General features: G+C 41.7%; 2 protein-coding genes across 2 annotated transcripts; one reads left to right on the top strand and one right to left on the bottom strand.

Moving 5' to 3' along the window:
- Positions 1-52: 52 nt before the first annotated feature.
- Positions 53-12,656, bottom strand: si:ch211-250n8.1 (uncharacterized). Its single transcript, XM_055890473.1, has 16 exons — positions 12,361-12,656; positions 10,895-11,002; positions 10,730-10,805; positions 10,451-10,607; positions 10,244-10,289; positions 9,726-9,784; positions 9,503-9,538; positions 9,334-9,386; positions 9,065-9,197; positions 2,195-2,412; positions 1,445-1,490; positions 1,203-1,268; positions 1,061-1,120; positions 869-954; positions 309-403; positions 53-170 (listed from the first exon to the last, which is right to left on the bottom strand). The coding sequence occupies exons 1-16, from the start codon at positions 12,395-12,397 to the stop codon at positions 136-138; spliced, it is 1,311 nt and encodes a 436-aa protein (XP_055746448.1). The 5' UTR covers positions 12,398-12,656; the 3' UTR covers positions 53-135.
- A 256-nt stretch (positions 12,657-12,912) lies between these two features.
- Positions 12,913-24,808, top strand: LOC129829034 (butyrophilin-like protein 9). Its single transcript, XM_055890470.1, has 9 exons — positions 12,913-13,055; positions 15,481-15,571; positions 16,062-16,160; positions 16,238-16,345; positions 16,529-16,687; positions 20,045-20,185; positions 20,526-20,577; positions 23,055-23,081; positions 23,180-24,808. The coding sequence occupies exons 2-9, from the start codon at positions 15,509-15,511 to the stop codon at positions 23,764-23,766; spliced, it is 1,236 nt and encodes a 411-aa protein (XP_055746445.1). The 5' UTR covers positions 12,913-13,055; positions 15,481-15,508; the 3' UTR covers positions 23,767-24,808.
- Positions 24,809-24,859: the final 51 nt, after the last annotated feature.

Below are 24,859 nucleotides of genomic sequence, written 5' to 3'. Positions count from 1 at the left end.
TCTGAGGATAATGTCTCTGTCCACTAGGGGCTTTTACATTTGGTGTTCACACTTGTATTTTTCAGAGCATGTGTTTATTCAATTACCACAACATGTTGAGGTTTGGCACATATCACGTTGTCAAGGGATTTCTTTTCATACGAACCACTCCGTGTGCTTGAAACCGGTAGCTGTGGAATTGAGGAAAAATCTGATTTTTGAAATGTGACTGGAATGGGAGGATATTTCAAATGTTTACGGTCTTGATGGCATCCCACAACAGGAAATGCTCATACCAGAGATATTTCATTGTCTTCAATTATACTCACCGATACGGTTGACTATCTCCTCACATTCTTTGACCGCGCTGGCTCTAAGCACCACACAGTAGAATCCTGTTGACTGAGGAGTTTCTGGGGAGTCTCTGAAAACGGAGCCAATTACACCTTCTGACATCTGCTCTCAAGCAATGGCCCTGTGCAGCTCTGGATGCTTCACTGCTGTTAATGCTTTTCTCCAGAGGAGAGCTTTAGAAATTCAATGAGGCTGCCCCTAGATGCTGATCTAAGAACTGTTCTCTATTTCCCCTCCTGAATGTTATTGTTAGGATGGGGGATCGTGTAAACAGATCCTAAATCTGGTTAAGGGCATTTTATAGCTGGGGAGGTGTGAGCGACAGGAAAACAGGATGGTGTTACTATTCCTGTCCAGTTATTTAGTCTACTGTACAATAAGGAATGACTCATTTGAGTGTGCTTTTGCACAAACTAAAAAGGCACGTTGTCTAAGGTTGTAACATTTGTATTTTTGGAATATAGCTGCAATGGTGAGAAGGTCTGTGACTATTCTCTGATATATAATGGCTGATATGTTTTTTATTAATACTCACACTACGCAGAAGGCAAAGACGGTATAGTCCGGCTGGCCAAACCGCCCTACACATGAGATCTCTGGGTAATGATGCTGGAACAACTCCTAAACACACAAAGGGGAAAATGATGAGAACTTCAACAACCCTATATAATTTTGATCCACTGGACAAAACCTGTTTGCCAACGTGTGATATGATCCCGTTACTCACGGTCATATTGGATTTCTCAGTGCAGATCAAGTGGGTTTCCTTAAGGTCTAAAAGTACTTCCTGTTGGGAAAGTGAGAGGTTAGTAGTTAGATTACAGATTACAACAAACTAGTCAGGTCAGCATGTCTCTATTTGTCAGTACCATGCGGGGCTGGTTTTGCTGTAAGACCAGGGGGATTCCATGTTGAAGCACCTCCTTGCCTCCATACTGTCAAGAAAAGAGATTAAACGCGGTCACACACAATTTAACACACAATAACCACAAGTACACAACACACCACAATTGATGTGCAAATAGTACAAAATAAAAAATCTTCTCAAACAGTGAAACGCAAAGATAATACACACCAACATGTAATTATAATGTTCAAATAACATATCTACCATTCCAATGTTTGTCTTTCCCAAGAACTGCACAATGTACACAATTCTGTGGGGGGAGAGGGGTTTAGTGACTCAGATGAGGTAAACATGCCTGTGTACTATTTTAACATAAGAGATTAGAAACAGATTTCAGTTTGACACTACAAATAGCCCTACGCCCTGAACACTGTAGATCTGAATGGATGGGATTGGTATAAGCAATATGGTAGTACCTAATCATTTATATATACATTAGATGACTAACAGCCACCGCTGATGACACCTCACCTCCATCTTGGAACTCCCCCACTGTTGCAATTTTTTTTTTGGAAGCTATAGAAATGCATTTGTTAATGTCTACGTTTGTTTTCGTTACATTTATCCTATTACAAATTAATGCACATTTTATTAATTATATTATGTTAGCTGAACATAAAAATTAAAACATGACAAAATAAAAAATGTCCCTTAAAGTAACATTTGCAGAAAGTACTAATGTTACTGTCCCCACAAAAAATACTAAATACATGTCATTTTGTACTTGAAACATTTAATTGAAATTCTGTAGAATTCCATTCATTCCTATGGAGGACTGCTTCTTCTGGGGAGTGCCAATATTGCCGACCGGTGGCTTCAAAGCCTCTCATTGTCCAATGCATAGCAATCCAGGGTTTATATACATCATTGGTAATAACACCAAATTGCTTTCTTATTAGCGGGCTGCAAACCAATAACAGATGCATTACCGCAACAACAATCTCTCAGACTTGCCTTCCCTCTTTGAGGCACTGAGAGGGTGTGGGCCTCTGGCCCTGATTGGTGGGTTCTTGGGAGGAAGGGGAGGGGCCTAGCTGCAGGGAGGGGTTCTCTTCTCTAAGAGCTCTTAGGAGTTTGATGATGGGGCGATATACACCCCCGTCCTGCACACACCACCGTAACACACGCAGGGACAGGGGACGCCCCTTAAGCCTGGAGAGGACCACACCTGCCTGAGAACACACACACATAAAAGCACAATGTCTCAATTAGATATTCAAAGAGAAAAACGCCCTGTACAGCATATTAAATAAATATATGGTTTGTCTAAGGTGTGGCTGTATACAGCACCAATCATAAGATTGGACACACCTAGTCATACAAGGGTTTTTCTTTATTTCAATTAACAGGTGAGCCTTGTTAAAATATTATTTGTAGAATAGATTTCCTTCTTAATGCGTTTGAGCCAATCAGTTGTGTTGTGAGAAGGTAGGGTGGTATTCAGAAGATAGCCCTATTTGGTAAAAGACCAAGTCTATATTATGGCAAGAACAACTCAAATAAGTAAAAAGAAACAACAGTCTATCATTACTTTCAGACATGAAGGTCAGTCAATCCGGAAAATGTCAAGAACTTTGAAAGTTTCTTCAAGTGCAGTCGCAAAAACCATCAAGCGCTATGATGAAACTGGCTCTCATGAGGACCGCCACAGGAAAGGAAGACCCAGAGTTACCTCTGTTGCAGAGGATAAATTTATTAGAGTTACCAGCCTCAGAAAATGCAGCCCAAATAAATGCTTCACAGAGTTCAAGTAACAGACACATCTCAACATCAACTGTTCAGATGAGACTGCGTGAATCAGGCCTTCATGGTCGAATTACTGCAAAGAAACCACTACTAAAGGAAACCAATAAGAAGAGACTTGCTTGGGCCAAGAAACACGAGCAATGGACATTAGACCGGTGGAAATCTGACCTTTGGTCTGATGAGTCCAAATTTGAGATTTTTGGTTCCAACCGCTGTGTCTTTGTGAGACGCAGAGTAGGTGAACGGATAATCTCTGCATGTGTGGATCCAGCCGTGAAGCATGGAGGAGGAGGTGTGATGGTGTGGGGGTGCTTTGCTGGGGACACTGTCTGATTTATTTAGAATTCAAGGCACACTTAACCAGCATGTCTACCACAGCATTCTGCAGCAATACGACATCCCATCTGGTTTGTGCTTAGTGGGACTATCTTTTGTTTTTCAACAGGACGATGACCCAAAACACCTCCAGGCTGTGTAAGGGCTGGAGGTGGGTTAGGGTTAGGAGAGTGATGGAGTGCTGCATCAGATGACCTGGCCTCCACACTCACCCGACCTCAACCCAATTGAGATGGTTTGGGATGAGTTGAACCGCAAAGTGAAGGAAAAGCAGCCAACAAGTGCTGAGCATATGTGGGAACTCCTTCAAGACTGTTGGAAAATCATTCCAGGTGTAGCTGGTTGAGAGAATGCCAAGAGTTTTCAAAGGTGTCATCAAAGCAAAGGCCGGCTAATTTGAAGAATCTCAAATATAAAATATATTTTGATTTGTTTAACACTTTTGTGGTTACTACATGATTCCATATATGTTATTTCACAGTTTTGATGTCTTCAATAAAAAGTAAAAATAAAGAAAAATGAGTAGGTGTGTCCAAACTTTTGACTGGTACTGTATATATATATATATATACAGTTGCAGTCAGAAGTTTACATACACTTAGGTTGGAGTCATTAAAACTTGTTTTTCAACCACACCACAAATTTATTGTAAAGAAACTATAGTTTTGGCAAGTTGGTTAGGACATCTACTTTGTGCATGACGGAAGTCATTTTTCCAACAATTGTTTACAGACAGATTATTTCACATAATTCTAAGTCCGTTGACTGTGCCTTTAAACAGCTTGGAAAATTCCAGAAAATAATGTCATGACTTTAGAAGCTTCTGATAGGCTAATTGACATTATTTGAGTCAATTGGAGGTGTACCTGTGGATGTATTTCAAGGCCTACCTTCAAACTCAGTGCCTCTTTGATTGACATAATGGGAAAATCAAAAGAATTCAGCCAAGACCTCAGAAAAAAGATTGTAGACCTCCACAAGTCTGGTTCATCCTTGGGAGCAATTTCCAAACGCCTGAAGATACCACGTTCATATGCACAAACAATAGTACGCAAGTATAAACACCATGGGACCACGCAGCTGTCATACCGCTCAGGAAGGAGACGCGTTCTGTCTCCTAGAGATGAACGTACTTTGGTGCGAAAAGTGCAAATCAATCCCAGAACAACAGCAAAGGACCGTGTGAAGATGCTGGAGGAAACAGGTACAAAAGTATTTATATCCACAGTAAAACAAGTCCTATATCGACATAACCTGAAAGGCCACTCAGCAAGGAAGAATCCACTGCTCCAAAACCGCCATTAAAAAGCCAGATTACGGTTTGCAACTGCACATGGGGACAAAGATGATACTTTTTGGAGAAATGTTCTCTGGTCTGATGACCCAAAAATAGAACCGTTTGGCCATATTGACCATCGTTATGTTTGGAGGAAAAAGGGGGAGGCTTGCAAGCCGAAGAACACCATCCCAACCGTGAATCACGGGGGTGGCAGCATCATGTTGTGGGGGTGCTTTGCTGTAGGAGGGACTGGTGCACTTCATAAAATAGATGGCATCACGAGGAAGGAAAATTATGTGGATATATTGAAGTAACATCTCAAGTCATCAGTCAGGAAGTTAAAGCTTGGTCGCAAATGGGTCTTCCAAATGGAGAATGACCCCAAGCATACTTCCAAAGTTGTGGCAAAAAGGCCTTAGGACAACAGTCAAGGTATTGGAGTGGCCATCACAAAGCCCTGACCTCAATCATATAGCAAATTTGTGGGCAGAACTGAAAAAGCGTGTGCGAGCAAGGAGGCCTACAAACCTGACTCAGTTACACCAGCTCTGTCAGGAGGAATGGGCCAAAATTCACCCAACTTATTGTGGGAAGCTTGTGGAAGGCTACCCGAAACGTTTGACCCAAGTTAAACAATTTAAAGGCAATGCTACCAAATACTAATTGAGTGTATGTAAACTTCTGATCCACTGGGAATGTGATGAAAGAAATAAAAGCTGAAAGATATCATTCTCTCTACTATTATTCTGACATTTCACATTCTTAAAATAAAGTGGTCATCCGAACTGACCTAAGACAGGGAATTTTTACTAGGATTAAATGTCAGGAATTGTGAATGTAAACTTCCGACTTCAACTGTATGTATACTACCATATACTACCATTTAAAATTTTGGGGTCACTTATACATTTCCTTGTTTTTGAAAGGAAAGATATTTTTTTGGTCCATTATAATAACATAAAATTGATCAGAAATACAGTGTAGACATTGTTAATGTTGTAAATGACTATTGTAGCTGGAAACGGACGATTTCTAATGGAATATCTACATAGGTGTACAGAGGCCCATTATCAGCAACCATCACTCCTGTATTCCAATGGCACGTTGTGTTAGCTAATCCAAGTTCATAATTTTAAAAGGCTAATTAATCCTTAGAAAACCCTTTTGCAATTATGTTAGCACAGCTGAAAACTGTTGTCCTGATTAAAGAAGCAATAAAACTGGTCTTCTTTAGACTATTTGTGTATCTGGAGCAGCAAATCAAACTCAAATCAAATTCTACTAGTCACATGCGCCAAATACAACAGGTGTAGTAGACCCTACAGTGAAATGCTTACTTACGAGCCCCTAACCGACAGTGCAGTTGAAAAAAATATGGATAAGAATAAGAGATGAAAGTAAAAAGTAATTAAAGAGCAGCAGTAAAAAATAACAATATATACAGGGTACAGAGTCAATGTGCGGGGGCACCGGTTAGTTGAGGTAGTATGTACATGTAGGTAGAGTTAATTAAAGTGACTATGCATAGATGACAACAGAAAGTGGCGAATAGTCTGGGTAGCCATTTGACTAGATGTTCAGGAGTCTTATGGCTTAGAGGTAGAAGCTGTTTAGAAGCTTCTTGGACATAGACTTGGCGCTCCGGTACCGCTTGCCGTGTGGTAGCAGAGAGAACAGTCAATGACTAGGGTGGCTAGACTCTTTGACAATTTTTAGGGCCTTCCTCTGATACCGCCTGGTATAGAGGACCTGGATGGCAGGAAGCTTGGCCCCAGTGATGCACTGGGCCGTTCGCACTACCCTCTGTAGTGCCTTTTGGTCGGAGGCCGAGCAGTTGCCATACCAGGCAGTGATGCAACCAGTCAGGATGCTCTCGATGGTGCAGCTGTAGAACCTTTTGAGGATCTGAGGACCATGCCAAATCTTTTCAGTCTCCTGAGGGGGAATAGGTTTTGTCATGCCCGCTTCACAACTGTCTTGGTGTTTGTTGGTGATGTGGACACCAAGGAACTTGAAGCTCTCAACCTGCTCCACTGCAGCCCCGTCGATGACAATGGGGGCGTGCTCGGTCCTCTTTTTCCTGTAGTCCACAATCATCTCCTTAGTCTTGATCACGTTGAGGGAGAGGTTGTTGTCCTGGCACCACCCGGCCAGGTCTCTAACCTCCTCCCTATAGGCTGTCTCGTTGTTGTCGGCGATTGTTGTGTCATCTGCAAATTTAATGATGGTGTTGGTGTCGTGCCTGGCTGTGCAGTCATGAGTGAACAGAGAGTACAGGAGGGGGCTGAGAACGCACCCCTGAGGGGCCCCTGTGTTGAGGATCAGAGTGGTGGATGTGTTGTTACCTACCCTTACCACCTGGGGGCGGCCCGTCAGGAAGTCCAGGATCCAATTGCAGAGCGAGGTGTTTAGTCTCAGGGTCCTTAGCTTATTGATGAGCTTTGAGGGTACTATGTTGTTGAACACTGAACTGTACTCAATGAATAGCATTCTCACATAGGTGTTCCTTTTGTCCAGGTGGGAAAGGGCAGTGTGGAGTGCAATAGAGACTGCATCATCTGTGGGTCTGTTAGGGCGGTATGCAAATTGGAGTGGGTCTAGGAATAATGGTGTTGATGTGAGCCATGACCAGCCTTTCAAAGCCCTTCATGACTACAGATGTGAGTGCTACGGGTCGGTAGTCATTCAGGCAGGTTACCTTAGTGTTTAAACTTTAATGCAGGGAAACTTAAATCAGTTTTACCAAATTTCTATCAGCATGTTAAACGTGCAGCCAGAGGGAAAAGAACTCTGGACCACCTATACTCAACACATAGAGATGCATACAAAGCTCTCCCTCGACCTCCATTTGGCAAATGTGACGATAATTCCATCCTCCTGCTTACAAGCAAAAATTAAAGCAGGAAGCACCAGTGACTAGATCAACAAAAAAGTGGTCAGATGAAGCAGATGCTAAGCTACAGGACTGTTTCGCTAGCACAGACTGGAATATGTTCCGGGATTCCTCCAATGGCATTGAGGAGTACACCACATCTGCCAAAGCTTCATCAATAAGTGCATCGATGACGTCGTCCCCAACGTGACCGTACGTACATACCCCAACCAGTATCCGCACTGAACTAAAGGCTAGAGCTGCCGCTTTCAAGGAGTGGGACTCTAACCCCGAAGCTTATAAGAAATCCCACTGTACCCTCCGACGAACCATCAAACAGGCAAAGTGTCAATACAGGACTAAGATCGAGTCGTACTACACCGGCTCTGACGCTCATCGGATGTGGCAGGGCCTATAAACCATTAAGTCCTATTCTTGAAGATCAAGGTGTATAACATTTATTGGAATTTTATTTAACCTTTATTTAACGACTGGAATTCTGATAGTGTCAAATAAGAAAAATTCTAACATTTGTTATAAAAAAAAACGTGATTACAGCTTAGTCTTTCTGGGTAAGTCTCTAAGAGCTTTGCACACCTGGATTGTACAATATTTGCACATTAATATTTTTTAATTCTTCAAGCTCTGTCAAGTTGGTTGATGGTTATTGCTATACGGCCATTTTCAAGTCTTGCCATAGATTTCAAGCTGATTTAAGTCAAAACTGTAACTAAGCCACTCAGGAACATTCAATGTCGTCTTGGTAAGCAACTCCAGTGTATATTTGGCCTTGTATTTTAGGTTATTGTCCCGCTGAAAGGTTTTCCTCTAGGATTTTACCTGTGCTGTTTCTTTTTATTCTAAAAAACTTTGCAGATGAAAAGCATACCCATAACATGATGCAGCCACCACCATGCTTGAAAATATGAATAGTAGTACTCAGTGATGTGTTGTGTGGATTTTCCCTAAACATAACGTTTTGTATTCAGGACATAAAGTTAATTTCTTTGCCACATTTTTATGCAGTTTTACTTTAGTGCCTTATTGCAAACAGGAGGCATGTTTTGGAATATTTTTATGGAATATTTGTGTTCTGTACAGGCTTCCTTCTTTTCATTCTGTCATTTAGGTTAGTATTGTGGAGTAGCTACAATGTTGTTGATCCATCATAAGTTTCCTCACAGCAATTAAACTCTGTAACTGTTTTAAAGTCACCATTGGCCTCATGGTGAAATCCCTGAGCGGTTTCTTTCCCCTCCGGCAACTGAGTTAGGAAGGACGCCTGTATCTTTGTAGTGTCTGTGTATTGATACACCATCCAAAGTGTAATTAATAATTTTGCCATGCACAAAGGGATATTCAATATCTTTTTGATTTTATTTTTAACCATATACCAATTTGTGCCCTTCTTTGCGAGGCATTGGGAAACCTCCCTGGTCTTTGTGGTTGAATCTGTGTTTGAAATGCACTGCTTGACTAATTATTTTTATACTAAGTCGGATGATTTTGCATGGTCCTGAGGAGCAGCTGACTAAAAAGCAGGTGTGTTAGATTAGGGCTGGAGCTATTTTTTTTGTAAAGGTCTCCTTACCTGTCCATTGCAGGCATTCCGTAAGGAGATTCCGTTGATCTCATCAATGATGTCACCTGGATGTACACACTTGTCCACCTGAGCCTGGCTACCTGGCAACAGTTTCAGGACAAAGACACGGCCACTGAGATACCTGGGGGAAGAGAGAGAGAGAGAGGTGGGAGAGGAGAGGAGAGGAGAGGAGAGAGAGAGAGAGAGAGAGAGAGAGAGAGAGAGAGAGAGAGAGGGATGACTGTATTATGAGGAAGGATACAAACACTGCCACTTACCTGAGCACCATCCCTAGCTCACGACAGGGTACTGCCTCATACATATCACACACCTGGAAAACACAGACATAGTCCTCACTTCAATAGGCAAAATATACACAGACTAACTATGAGGCAGGGAGGTCATACATAGATCTGAGATTGTACAGGGCTCATTTCAATATCTTACCGGTAGAAGCCAGCTCTCATCCAGAAAACTGCAGTTCTTAAGTGAAAAGGCAGACATTTTGCTGATGTGAGCAGTGACATTCTATGTTTTGAGAACACTTTGTATTTGCAACATTTTGTTTTAGGCCAACAGTCTAAGCAGAGACTTGCCTCGTGCTTTCTGACACTGTGCATCAACCACATCATAGTCAGGCAAACAGGAGAGGGAAGGAAACATTTTGTACCTCCATGTCCAGTTTGAATTCCATTTCTGAGAGGACCATGAGCAGGGACATGAACGGCTCTTAGGGAGGAAGGATATTTGACTCAGTCATCATGAGTGTTGTTGGACACTTCACAAGTTGAACTTTAATAATGGAACACTGGTCACTTTAATCATGTTTACACACTGCTTTAATCAACTCATATGTACAGTATATACTGTATTCTATTCTATTGTATTTTAGTCAATGCCACTCCAACATTGCTTGTCTTAATATTTATATATTTCTTTATTCCATTGTTTTACTTTTAGATTTGTGTGTATTGTTGTGAATCGTTAGATACTACTGCGCTGTTGGAGTCAGGAACACAAGCATTTCGCTACACCCGCAAAAACATCTGCTAGATATGTGTATGTGACCAATAGAATGTGATTTTATTTGATCTGCTGTGATGAAAATCATTTCCTGATATTAAGGCCAATGCCAACACCAACCATTCAGTGAAAACAAAACAATCAGGAAGAGAAGAAAAGCCTCACCCACAAATTCCTCATTCCTAAGAAGTGAAATAGCTGGGTTGTACCACTGGAAAATAGAAACCAGTAAAACAAGTCAATGATATGACAGCCTATTCAAACATAACTGGAATATAGCCTAATTACTGAACATCAAAGAAATGTCAATTGTAATGTTACAACAATGTAACAACAAGGTATTAGAGCCAATATGAGTGAGAGATAACAGACCTCTAGTACTTTGGGTGTGTGTAACAGGTGTTTGATGACTCCTTCTAGAACCCTCCGTCTGAGGGCTAGCCTAAGGAGGTAGCGTCCTCGTCCCTGAGCTGACAACAGCTTCCTGCAGGCTAAGGTCTGTTCAACCGCAAGCGACACAGTACTCAGTCTAGATTACACGCACAGGAACACACACACCAGTGAGGGAGCCAAGACAAAAACAGGGGGGTTAGTAGTCACTGTATGTTATTTTCTAGAACCCAATCTCTAAATGTGCTGTAGGTAGTTTACCTGCCGCAGTTGTCGTGTTGGAGGAGTTGCTCGAAACATTGCCAGTAGTCCCTGTGTACTAGACCAAGGACTGGCTCTGAGGGAGACACACACTAGTTAGAATGTAGGCAGGCTCTAATGTACTGTACTCCTGTCTGTATGACTTTGCTTTGTTATGATACTCACGTTGAAGGCCCTTCCTGAGGATGAGCTCCAGTAATTCACAGCAGGAGGAGAGGTGAGGGTTGACATCTGTCACTGTCCCCTCTTCTGTCTGCAGGTTCAGGATGCATACTGGACGAGAAAAAATATACACACAATGCAATATATGTGTGCACACATTACATGGGCCACATTGGGTAGATACTGTATGTGCACAGGCGTTGCGGGAACAATGCATGAATCATAATGGGCAGACATAGACACAATAATAGACCATACACAGTCAATTTAGACGTTTTAAATCAATAGTTCAAGACTTAATTTTAACACCATCCCAGATAACATATGGTCCTACTCTACAGAGTGTAAAAAGTACTTTTATTATACTGTTACATTTTGAGTGTTAATGCAACACTTTATAATGTAAAAAAAAATGAACACCGCATTAGACTTGCCATTGTTACTCAAATGTAACACTATGGAGTAATTAACACTCACAGTGTTATTTATGTTAAACACTAGTGTTAATGTAACAGTTTAACTTTAGTCCGTCCCCTCGCCCCGACCAGGGCGCGAACCAGGGACCCTCTGCACACATCAATAACTGACACCCACGAAGTGTCTTTACCCATCACTCAACAAAAGCCACAGCCCTTGCAGAGCAAGGGGAACCACTACTTCAAGGTCTCAAAGCGAGTGAAGTAACCGATTGAAACGCTATTAGCGCGCACCACCGCTAACTAGCTAGCCATTTCACATCCGTTACATTAATCTATAGTTAACTCCTACTAGTGTTATGCAAAAACATTGTTACAGTGATTTTGGTTGTCGTTTTAACACTGGCCAATTTTCTGTGTAGGCTTGTGATATATGCACAATACATGGACAACATATGGCAGACATGTGGGTGGTGTCTTTCCTTTCGCTGTATGATGTTGACTGACAAAGGGCACCTCTTCCACACTTGATGGCCAAGGAGGACCCAGTTACTTGGCAACCTGAAAACATCGCTGCTTTTGTCTATTTGTGTTTTGCATAGTGTCTGATAGGCTTCACCAGCACTATATTGCGTCAGGTGGTTGAGTGATAGAATAAAATAGAGGTAAAAGGTGCAGTGAAACTGCATTAATTCATCAAAGATGCAGCTCCAATAGTAAAATCGGAAAGTGATCCTTCAAAATATTTCATACAGCAGATGGATGATATGTCTAACATTCAGAGATAACACATGCTTCACAAAATATAGACTATAAAGCAATTTTCTGGTAGAAGACTGTACTTATTCTATAGTCCCTGCTGCAGCACATGAGCGTAACCTGCGCCACCTATGTAGGAGCGTCTGTCTAATGATTAGGCTATACTAGGCTGAGTAAATATCTGCTGATACTCTCGCTCAGCCTATTCCTGTCTGTGTATCTACAAATGAACAACACATAACCCCCATATGCATGTCTCCATTCACTCGGGGTCCATTTGCAGTATGTTCTTACCTTTGAGGGTCCCGAGCAGCGGGTCTTTCGGAGGCATAACTAATATTATTAGCGCAGATATAGACGCACTGTACCGCCTGTCATTTAACAATGCGTCATAGCTTTCTCACACTTCCGCATGTCTAAAACATACCGAGACACCCTTCCCTTAGGCTGTTATAGATAGGGAAATGTCAATGATATCAATGTCCAAATAGACTACATGAATCACATTTTGGGGAGGTTGGACTGGAAATGTCAGTGACAGCTGCAATAAACAATTTTCACTCAAAAACATTGAAGCCAGCCTACTCGGTTTCAGAATAGACTGGTTCATTTTGCACACACTGAATGGCTACAGTGTTTCTGTCATTTAATCGTGGTCTCTCAAATTGACGCGCTGTAAATGAGATTCTATACTCTGGCGACCTCTTGTGGAAAACAAAGTGAATTATCAAAACGCGTGAAGACCCAACAAAGATGTCTACCTGTTTCGTCTGTATTCGTAAATGTTTCGGAAACACCCGAACTTTTATTCGCACAGCGTGGTGCCAATGAGGTCACTCACTCACTCACTCAATGCAGTTGCAGTAGATAGAGCCTGGCGCATGTATAACGGTAGTGAGGTGCAGAGTAGGCTACAACAGTAGTTAGTCATAGGCCCTACTCCCACCGAAAACATTTACGTGATTTTCTGGACTACAACCATTCCCTAGGTAAGTATTTCTGCTTCAGACATCTTAATTTCAATGCAATATGTTCTTATTTGTTTCTCCACGATGTCTAAAATAATCAATGTAGGCTACTATAGACGCAAGCTTTACGCATAAAATGATGGTTGCATTATCCAAGCTAGTCTTGCAACATTGAGTTTGGATATGTTTGGAGAATTGTTTAACGTTCTGCATGATGCGCCCTGAAAGTGGAATCGTTTGTATTACTTTAAGATGTCTGCGCTGTGCGCTCTGGGGAGCGGTCGGGTCAGCTACAGAAGTATTGTGTCAATATATGTTCTTATTATATAGGCTTCATAATGGTATTACTCATGTGATATTACGCTTTGGAACCAGTCCAAATGAAACATCCAGCCCACTCTGTTGTGATAATCTGTTCTTACCGGCCAGAGGTGTTGTTTTGTGTGTCCTAGAATAGAAAGTCACTAAGGTTGTGGTCAGGGACAGGTGAGTTATAATCCGGGATCTCCTCTTATCTCAAATCCACTACAATCTACAATACACCTAATGCATAGCCTAAATAAACCTTTAATTACAGGTGCGTAATGATAAAGGTGTCCATTAACTAGATAGCCTATGTTATTATGTTTCGCCGGAAATTGCCTGTCGTGTTTACAAATTTGGCTTTATGTTTATTACAGTTTACTCAACTCCGTTTAATTCGTTAACCGGATTAGTGGCACGGGTTCTGCAGGTGTCCTCGGTAGACTCTCCCGGTCACTGTGTGCGCGCACGTGTCCCAGTCACTCGTTTTGGACATGCGCTAATCCCGCTTGTTGTTTAGACCGCAGAAATAGAAGACGCAGGTTCACCTGTTGTGAAAGTGTTACAATCACGTTTAGGTTCAGTGGCTCAACTGTCTCATTCAAAACTCCCATCTTTGCGTAGTAATATGGTGCATAAATATTGGCGTGTATGCCTAAATTCCTATGTCAATTCTGATCTAAACCAATAAGTCTAAATGACAAGTTACAAGTTCAGGTCTAAGGGGAAGGGGCTCTTATTGGTCAAACTGTGTTAGAACAGTGGTGGCCAGCCCTCCTCTTGGAGAGATACTGGTTATGCAGGCTTTCGTTTCAACCCAACTATAACACACCTAATTCAACGAATCAAGTTCCTGAGCATCACCTTATTAGTAGAACCAGTTGTTTTAGGGCAGGGTTGGAACAAAACCTCACAGGAGGGTAACGCCACCTGATTAAGGATAAGTCCTTTCAAGGTGTTATTATAAGGTGATGGCATAGTGCCTCCAAAATAACCCTAACAACCAACCAGCTATGAAAATCCTTTGTAGGCAACATTTCCAAACACAAAGCATCATTGTTACTCTGCTGTGTTCTCCTTTAAAAGTTGATGAATTGCATCTTCTTTTGGCCACTTTCCCCTGCGGCCTCTGTCACAAAAAGGACAGAAAATGTACCCTCTTGTACATCAAACTAACTGGAGACTGGCCAGGGGGGTGCTGCTGATTCAACACCACTGGGGCCAAACGGTCGATCGGTTGTACCAATTCGTTTTTAGCTCCATGTTATTCAAATATTCAGAAAATAAATCATTGCGATTTTCCCATTGTGTTAATTATGGCGGATTCATTGATTTCCACGTTTTTAATGTTTTTTCAAGATGAATGAAAAGAGAATCGTCCAGCCCAATGGGTATCTCACTACACCCCCATATGCCATGTCTTATGAGGACCTTATCTTTCAGGTTTAAACAGTGTGTGTGTATTTTTCATCTGTGAAATTATTTTGATGTGATATGAAAGTAGAGGGATTTATGTTTCTAGAACCGCACCGCAATTGAGAATCGATTCACGTTTAGATGGAGTATTTGGCTGTTTTGACTGCCAGAGCCAATTCACCTCTAAACAGAACATGTAAGGTCCTTGGACTAAGGAGTAACGTTAAGCTCTTTTAGTCCAATGTTGGGCTAGCACTGGACTTAAGGTAAGGTGGCTGTCTCCTAGGTACACGCATTGAACACCTGGTCACATATACCTACTTCTCACATTTATTCACACATCAAATCAGGTTACAGACCGTGCAGTGTAGCTAGGCCTAAGACCTTTAAACATAACAAGTGCAGAAAAATCAGTGGACTAGTTATTGGTTTCGTAACAACACACACACACACACACACACACACACACACACACACACACACACACACACACACACACACACACACACACACACACACACACACACACACACACACACACACACACACACACACACACACACACACATCGATTTGAGGTGCTATTGGAGCCCAGTCAGCTGTAGATCAAGCCTAGCACTGACAGAGTGAGTGCCAGTGCATAATAAAGTTGTGTATCACTGCGCCAGCGATTAAATCTGTGTATCACCATGCCAGCATATTGAAGCTGTGTATCACTGTGCCACAGGGCCTCTCTCTCCCCCCCAGCTGCCAACATGATGAAGGAGTGCCTCCAGTTCCTCATCGAGCCGGCAAAAAAAATTAAGATCCGCCTCAAGGTACGACCCTGGGACACCTCAACTCTCAGACACCTCGTTGCCCTTTCCTGCAGTCAAATGACCTAGTGGCCTCATGGGTGGAATGTTATTTAGTATTTTTCATATTTTCATAATAAAAAAAAGATTTTAAGATATGAACGCAGAAAATCTGGTGTTTCTATGTCAAGCGGTTTTGTTATATTTCAGTCTTCTGTGATGTATATAAAGTGTAATATTGGGATGCAAACTCAAAATGTAATACATTTCAACACTACAGTATATCTGATATGGTACAGGTGTTTCATTTTTTTAGCCCATAACCATGTGTGTGAGGTGTATACTTTTGTTTTAAAGTATATTTGTTTAAGATTACCAAGATTACTGCCCAATGCAGTACAAGGATAATAGTACTGATGGTTAATTTCCCCTCTGTGGTTTATCTGTGTAGCAGTGCTTCTAGTGATTTTTTTTTTACCCTCATCTCTCTCATCCATTGCTCTCTCTGTTCTAGGAGTCTCGTAAGAAAGTGACAAATGAGAAGAAAGAACCTTTAGTGGAGAGTCAGCTGTTTATAATGGAGCTGGCCAGGGAACTCAACAGACTGTGTCAGGTACACACATACACAAACACACATGCACACAACCACTCTCTCTACTATTAACTCTCTCTCTCTCTCTCTCTTTGCAGAGGTCAAATGTCCTAGCCCACATCTGGACCAATGAAGACTCCTGGCCTCCCAGTGTGTGTAGAGAATGCATAGTGGAGTGGGCTGCCGTGCTGGAGAATAGAGTACAGGCGAGCACTCGTATTTGAAAGAAGTGAAACTAAGTTTTACTTTAAAGGCCTTTATTTCTTGAAATCAAACATTTGTCATTGTTCTCTTTGTTGATAAACTATTATCATGCCTTGATGTGAGACTTGTTTATGTAGTTTTTACTTAATGATCTCTTTATTGACCCATGTCCTTTGCTTTTGCAGCCAAGGAGCATCCAGACAGAGCTCCAGGCTGACAGGCCAGAGAAGAGGGAGTGGAACGGTCACCTGTTGTGTATGCTGGAGACAGGTGGAGAGTATGACATGGCATCCCACAAACGGGTCATCATGGACTGGACACACCAGCTCAGAAACAAACTAGAGGTATGGAATAGGGGAGGGATTGGGTCACTACGACAGGAGGTTGGTGGCACATTAGTTGGAAAAAACGGGCTTGTGGTAATGACTGGAGCGTAATCAGAGGAATGGTATCATATACATCATACACATTTCCAGGTATTTGATGCCATTCCATTTGATCCGTTCCGGCCATTAATATGAGCCGCTCTCCCCTCAGCAGCCTCCTGTGAGTCCAGTGTATTACTAAAGTGGTTGTACTACAATACTACTTATTGTTGACAAATTAACAAAGACACGTTGTCCTTCTTTATCTAATTTTATTCTCTGGCACAGCGAGTAGTTTACTGATTAACTTATTAGAGTTGTTGTTATCCCTTGGCCTCCCCCTTCTTTCTCTTTCCCTTTCTCTGTATTCCTCTCTCCCTCTTCTTCTATTTCTGTTGCTGTCAGACTCCAAGGCTGTCACACCTATTTGATTAAAGACTTACTCTTGCTCCAATTCCTATTCTTCTCTCCCTCTCTCTCTCTCGCACTCTCATTTTCTTTCTCTCTCTCTCGCTCTCTCTCTCTCTCGCTCGCTCTCTTTATCCCTCCGTCTCTGACACCTCTGTAATTAAGGAGCAGCTCCCTGTCCCAGTTCATCCTCACCTCTCCTTCTCATATGACATGCTCTTCATTTATTTAACAAAAAATGTTGTTCCATTTTTTTTTACATTCCAAAAACATACCATCAACAATTTACAGACACACAAACAATGACTACATCTCATCTGCCCAGTCCCGAATTCTCACACCCTCATGCCTAGTGCCTGCATTATTGTTTGCCACTTGGCCTTAAAATGGTTTTCTTGGTCGTCCATGCTATTTCAATAATTCAATAATAAATCATTTGTTTTTTACATTGTGTTCATTGACTTCCAAGTTTTTAGCACCTGTTTTTCAAGATGAGTGAGGAAAAAGGAATCGTCTAGCCCATTGGGGATCTCACTACACCCCATATGCCATGTCTTAAAATATGCAGACAGACGGATTAAAAGAAAGTTTACATTGTAATACTTCTGACAGCCAACTTTCTAGCTCCGCCCACAACTTCCAGACTTAATAGCGTTCCCAGAAAGCATAGATTATTGAGTCATTATTAGTTTTACACTTGAGAGACGACTCTGTCATGGGACTGTAGAATTTGTCAATTTTGTCTCTTGTGTAATGCATTCTATACATTCGTTTATATTGGATTAAGCGTACATTTTCATTAAATGGAATTTCATTAGTTAGGCTCCAACTTTCCCTCCATCTTGTGCCAACATAAGTTCTTTTAAAATATTTTTTCCAATAGTTTAGATTTTTTTCTAAGAGATCACTTAGATATAGGCAGGGTAGCCTAGTGGTTAGAGCGTTGGACTAGTAACCGAAAGGTTGCAAGTTCAAATCCACAAGGTACAAATCTGTCGTTCTGCCCCTGAACAGGCAGTTAACCCACTGTTCCTAGGCCGTCATTGAAAATAAGAATTTGTGTAATACTTTTGCAAGGCACTGTATTCATGTATATTTTTGCTTAAGGACATTTATATAATATTTTAATTTAATTGATTATTTAAGCTGCAAAGTTGTCAGCTTACAACGTTTTTAATAGAAAAGGCAATTAAAGACGATCAAAAGCCTTTTCTGCATCAACAGCCATTATTGATGAATCCATATCTTGTTTTTTGCGTGTTGTGTTAAACTGAAACATGTTCTTGTATTTGTTTGTAAGTGTCTATTTTTACTAAACCCTGCTTGATTGATATGTAGAAGTCTGGTAAGACTTTTGCCATTCTATTGCTTGTAAGCTTTTTTATTGTCACAATTTAATAAAGTTATGGGTCTATAATCAGGGATTCTCCAGATCTTCCTGGTTTTAATATAACTGAAATAACTGTTTGATACATGGAACTAAGAAGTACTGAATTCAGTGACGTGTGTTGTCATTTGTGTAGATAGGGGGCTACTTTATCCCAAAATGTTAGAATAGAATTCTATGGGAAAGCCATCCATCCCTGGTGCTTTTCTCTGTGCGAATGTTTGAACAGTATCCAATATTTATTCTTGGGTGATCACTGTTTTTAAAGATTTTTTTGTCTGCTGATAGTTGGTTCAGAGTTGTTGAGTCAAAGAAGGACATAGGATCTATCCCACTGTTGTTTAATTCTGATTTATATACGTTTTCATAGAAACTTTTAAAATTATCATTCATCTCATTGTTGTTTCTAAATACTGCTTTTGTATCTTTATCTTTTAAAATTATAACTGGTTTAACATGTATTTGTTTTATGAGAGCTGCGAGATATGTACCTGGTTTATTTGCCATTAAGTTGTATGCTTTATTTAAGTTTAACCTGTAGTTATCTCTCTTCAGAAGTAAAAGATTGTATTCCTGCTTAAGTTCAGATACATTTTTTCTAAGATAGTGATTTATTTTTCTTTAAGTTTAAGTTTGAAATCGGATGTAACTATTTCAGAGTATGAGATTTTCATTCCCCTAATGTACACCTTAAATGCACCCCAGATTATATCGGGGGTCGGCTTTTCCCTGTCAAAATCAAATCAAAATCAAATAAAATTTTATTTGTCACATACACACGGTTAGCAGATGTTAATGCGAGTGTAGCGAAATGCTTCTGCTTCTAGTTCCGACAATGCATTAATAACCAACGAGTAATCTAACCTAACAATTTCACAACAACTATCTTATACACACAAGTGTAAAGGGATGAAGAATATGTACATAAAAATATATGAATGAGTGATGGTACAGAACGGCATAGGCAAGATGCAGTAGATGGTATAGTGTACAGTCTATACATATGAGATGAGTAATGTAGGGTATATAAAAATAAAGTGGCGTTGTTTAAAGTGGCTAGTGATACATGTATTACATAAAGATGGCAAGATGCAGTAGATGGTATAGAGTACAGTATATACATATGAGATGAGTAATGTAGGGTATGTAAACATTATATTAAGTGGCATTGTTTAAAGTGGCTAGTGATACATACTGTCCTCTATGTTTACATTTGTAATGGTAAAGTTTAGAATTTTTTTGTTTACGTGTTTAATAAAATTCGGGTTCAGAAGATGCGCTCTGTTCATTCTCCAAATTCTGTCGCTAAATGTATTTTCTATTACTGTGTTATTAAGCATGATACCGGAGAATGATCCAATATCACTATTTCATGAATGTTTTTATCCAGTAAATTGTTGAGTGCATTTTAAAAAAAGAAAGAAAATATACTCATTTCCTTAACAGAAGATGCCATCTCCCTCTAAATCCCGCCTCTCCTTCCCTCTTTTAGTTTCTTAGTATATAAAGTAATAACCATATTGACTTCCCTCCCTCTCCAGCCCAGTATCTGGCCCGGTGAGCCCGTATTGATGATGTTGGATGATCTGGAGTTCCAGTGGAGGAGGGGGCGTCTGCCGAACCTTCTCCCAGCCATGGAGCTGGTCATGTGGGTCGTGCTGAGTGCAGACAGCCCTGACAAGGTGTGTGAGTGTCAATGAGTCAACAACAAAAAAATAATACAAATAATAAAAACGAACACCCTTGCCTGTCTTGACCTAACACTCACACTTTTCCTTTCTTATTAGCACTGATTGTTGATGGCTCCTTATTGAGGCAACTATTTGCTTACTACGACTGTGATATGCAGTTGTCTCTCTTAGCTACCTTAAAATGAATACACTAACTCTAAGTCGCTCTGGATAACAGCGTCTGCTAAATGACTAAGATGTTCATGTAAACCAACTTATTATCAATTCATGTGTCTGATTAGATACATATCACACGAATAAACTCACTCGAGCCTTTCCTCTGTGTCTGCAGGAGGACGTAACCAAGCAGTGGCTGATCAGAAGACAGAGGAGTCAGAAGATTGGTGTGTAGAGCTCTGACGTGTTGGAGTCATCAAAAAAGTGTTAGATTCAATTAGGTCAAGCGTTAACCCGCGCTAGTCGACGCCCGCATAGCTGGTGTTTTGGTGGTGCAGGAGGTGTAACTGCGTTGGAGCTGTCAAATCGGTGAGCGGGTGTTCGTGGTCATTATCGTGAAGCCACACCCGTCCCAATCGCGTTAGAAGTTTAGAATGAGAAAGTGTAGGCTGTATAGAAATAATGACGCTCAAATTTAAAATTATAAAATTAAATAATATGGATTCTTATCAGCCTAATGGAGATGTAGATTATATTCCAGTGTTCAGATTTGTAAACACAGCTGCATGGGATTTCTAAATGTGGCTCGGTGCAGCCAATGGCAATGTCCACAATAGATATAATGTCCGCAGCCGTTTGTGGATTTGACAGCTCTAAAGCCTGTCACATGCTTCCCAGTCGAAACATTTGCGCATGTATTATGATGACATTTTGTGACGTTTTGGTGTTCAGCAGTTCTTTTTGTTGGGATGTTTGAGTCGGAGTGAGAACTAGGGACGGGATTCTTCAATGAAGTGTTGTCTTTCAACGAGAGACCACTAGTTTTCATGCACAATGTTTTACTTGAGAAGTACGGCACCATACATCTTTGTTAGATGTGAAATTGCGCGATTCAGACGTCAAAATGTATTACAGATTTCTTAATTGATCTTAGATTAATTTTAAGTATTTTGAGGGAGTGTTATTGACTATGTTGTTGCTACAGCATCTAAAGAGGGACAAACAGTAATATTGATGCTTTTTTCTCATTTTTCAAGTGAATGTCTTTTAAGGGAGTATGGCAAGGCACAGACGTTCGCTTTGCCTAGCCGAGTTCCGCTAGGAGCAACCGAACCTAGAATGTGGGCGCCTTAACACCGCCAAAACAACAGCAACATGGTGTCAGCTAGCACACATCTGATTGAATATAGCCCTTACACAAGTATAACAGCAATCAGTGACAAAGAGATGTTGGAGATCACAGGTGTGTCAATGTGTGACAATGAGAGATGATGACTATTTTGATTATGCCACTAAGTATTGATGAAGGGTAATAATCGATCAGTGGTCAAGATATCACACCAGGGCAAGGTGGGCACAGGCTAGCCCATACCATTCCCACTCTAGCCCAGCATGAGCTAGCCCACAACCATCCCACATCAGCCCAACATGGTAGTCAAGCATGGGCTAGCCCACATCAGGGCTAGCCTACATCAGCCCAACACAGGCAACACAGGCTACACCAGCCCAACACAGGCTGGCCCACACCAAGCCCAGCACAGGCTAGCCCACAACAAGCCAAACACAGGCTAGCCCACTCCAAGCCCACAACAAGCCCAACACAGGCTAGCCCACCACAAGCCCACACCAAGCCCAACACAGGCTATCTCACAACAAGCCCAACACAGGCTAGCCCACAACAAGCCCAACACAGGCTAGCCCACAACAAGCCCAACACAGGCTAGCCCACAACAAGCCCACAACAAGCCCAACACAGGCTAGCCCACAACAAGCCCACACCAAGCACACAGTTATTTTTGTGTAACCCGTTACTGAGAGTGTCGTTCCAGTTTAAGTGTTCTGTTGTGTGATGCAAATTCATTCTGATCTAGTACACTGCCAATCATGAAAAAAAAGAAAGAAAGAAGTGCATGTGACATATGAGGAACTTAGCAGTTTCTCTTGTAAAAATATATGTATGATAGCTGTCATTCGCTAAATACCTTTGAGGGTTAAATAATAGATCAAATGTATAAGGTGGACAGCTCAAATAGGGCCATTATTTTAGCCCACATCGGGCCGACATCATGCCAGTGTGGGCATGTTTTCTGGGAAAATATGGGTTTATTTCAGGCAGTGAGGGCTGCCCATCGGCCCAGTGTGTGCAGCTTACATGGTGCCAATATTTTTGCCCACATTGGGCCCACATTGTGCCAATGGGTGTGTTTACACAGGCAGCCCAATTCTGATATTTATTTCCACTAATTGGTCTGTTGACCAATCGCATCAGACCTTTTCAAATCAGATCTTTAGTGAAAAGACCAATTAGTAAAAAGAATGATCAGAATTGGGCTGCCTGTCTAAAGACAGTCTTACATTTAAGTCATTTAGCAGACGCTCTTATCCAGAGCGACTTACTAATTGGAAAGTTCATATATATTCATCCTGGTCCCCCCGTGGGAATTGAACCCACAACCCTGGCGTTGCAAGCGCCATGCTCTACCAACTGAGCCACACGGGACCAGTCTTAGTGGGCATGTTTGCTGGGATGGTTGATGAATCACTTGAAGTGCTGCCAATTGGTACTGATAAAACATTAAAGAAATAACTAATTCCAGTAGACACCAGAGGAATGGACAAACATTCCTTTGCAGTTACGTAACAGAAAATGAGTTAAGATTTAACTTTAACAGTATTTTAACCACAGTTTTGTTAACACTTTCAGATGCAGCACGCTACATTCCCCATAATGGTATGTGAAACTCATGCTGGACTCATGCTTTATTGAGGAGTAAAGGAAACTGTAAATACAGTCATCCCATTTCTAACCCTAACAACTTTTTTTCTCAGTATGGAACTGGATCTGTGACGCTGCAGAGGAAGTGACCCTTGACCCCAAGACAGCCAACCCTGACCTCATTCTCTCCAACGATGACAAGCGCATGTGCTGTGGCCTGGAGCGGCGAGACATCCCTAACGGCACGTGTCGCTTCGATGGCTGGTGGTGCGCTCTGGGAAACGAGGGCTACACCTCTGGGCGCCATTACTGGGAAGTTGAAGTGGGCAACCGGGACTGGCGGCTGGGCGTGGCTAAAGCCTCTGCCCAAAGGAAGGGTTATAGTTCCCTCAACACAAAGACGGGCTACCTCACCCTGCGGCTGGAGAGGGGCTCAGACCTCAAGGCCCTGACGGTGCCTTCCACCCCGCTGGCCCAGATGCTGGTCCCCAGGAAGGTGGGGGTCTACCTGGACTATGAGCAAGGCCAGCTCTCCTTCTACGATGTGGAGAAGAGGTCCCACATCTACACGTACAACGAGACCTTCACAGAGAGACTGTTCCCTGTGTTTGGGACTGTAGAGGTGGTGAAGGGTCTGGTGATCAGGTCGGCACAGACCAGGGAACCCTGCCTCTGCCCTGGACCCTGTCTCTGGTGCTAAGCTAAGTGCTTAGATAACATATCACAGCATCTTTAAAACTGGTCCTGGAGAGCTAGCCTAGAATCCACACTTAGAGCTCGATTCAATCAGATGAAGCGTTAACGCGCGATAGCAGACACCCACATAGCTGAAGTTTTGGCGGTGTCGGAGTTGTAACTGGGTTGGAGCTGTCAAATCGGTGAGCAGCTGCTCGTAGTCATTGTCATGAAGCCACACCCATCCCACTCGCGTTAGACGTTCAGAACGAGAAAGTGTAGACTATACATAAATAATGACGCTCAAACTGAAACTCACTCAATGAAATAATGAGGATTTCTATGAGCTAAATCAATGTGTAGATTACATCACACATTCCAGTGTTCGAACTTGTAAACAAGGCTGCATTGGGATGGCAATGTTCACGATAGGTATAATACTGGGAGCCGCTTGTGAATTTTGACAGGTGTAACACGGTTCCACCTCAGACAGTCAAAACAACAGCTCTGCGGGTGTCGGCTAGCGCAGATCTGATTGAATCGAGCCCTTCATCTTGTAAACTTAGCAATATTCCGTGTCAATTCCAGGCTAGTGGAGTGCAGGCGTTTTGCTCTACTCCAGCCCTAACACACCTTATTCAATGGTTTGATGATTAGCTGATTAGTTGAATCAGGTATGTTCGAATTAGGCTGGAACAAAAGCCTGCACTCCTCAGGACCAGGGTTGAAGAACAATCATTAGCCCCTCCCAACACTTTTTCTCTTAAAGTGCCTTCATACCATCTGGAAATGAAGTGGTAACTATTTGTATTTGTTGTTAAATTGCCATAGTATTTCATGGTATAAAGACACTGTAAAAGAAAGTGCTGCCCAAAGATCCAGTGTAGTTGAAATGCTGTAGTTCAGTGAGAGTTTGCACACAGAAGAAAGACAGACAGCACGCAGTAGCCTCATAATGTGTATCAGCGTATTTTTGGGAAGTTGCGGTATGATATTGACCGTGTGTGTATAATGGTGTGAACAATGCTTTTTTTCAGTCATCGATAAATTAACCACATTTTCAAAGATCTGTTTGTCGGTTTGTGGTCTACAAAGGTTATGAGAATAGATAGAAATGC

The sequence above is a fragment of the Salvelinus fontinalis genome, chromosome 30 (assembly GCF_029448725.1).
Source record: "Salvelinus fontinalis isolate EN_2023a chromosome 30, ASM2944872v1, whole genome shotgun sequence".
NCBI classification, from domain to species: Eukaryota; Metazoa; Chordata; class Actinopteri; order Salmoniformes; family Salmonidae; genus Salvelinus; species Salvelinus fontinalis.
The sequence above is the reverse complement of the archived record's forward strand: the minus strand, read 5'-3'. Positions and strand labels throughout refer to the sequence as shown.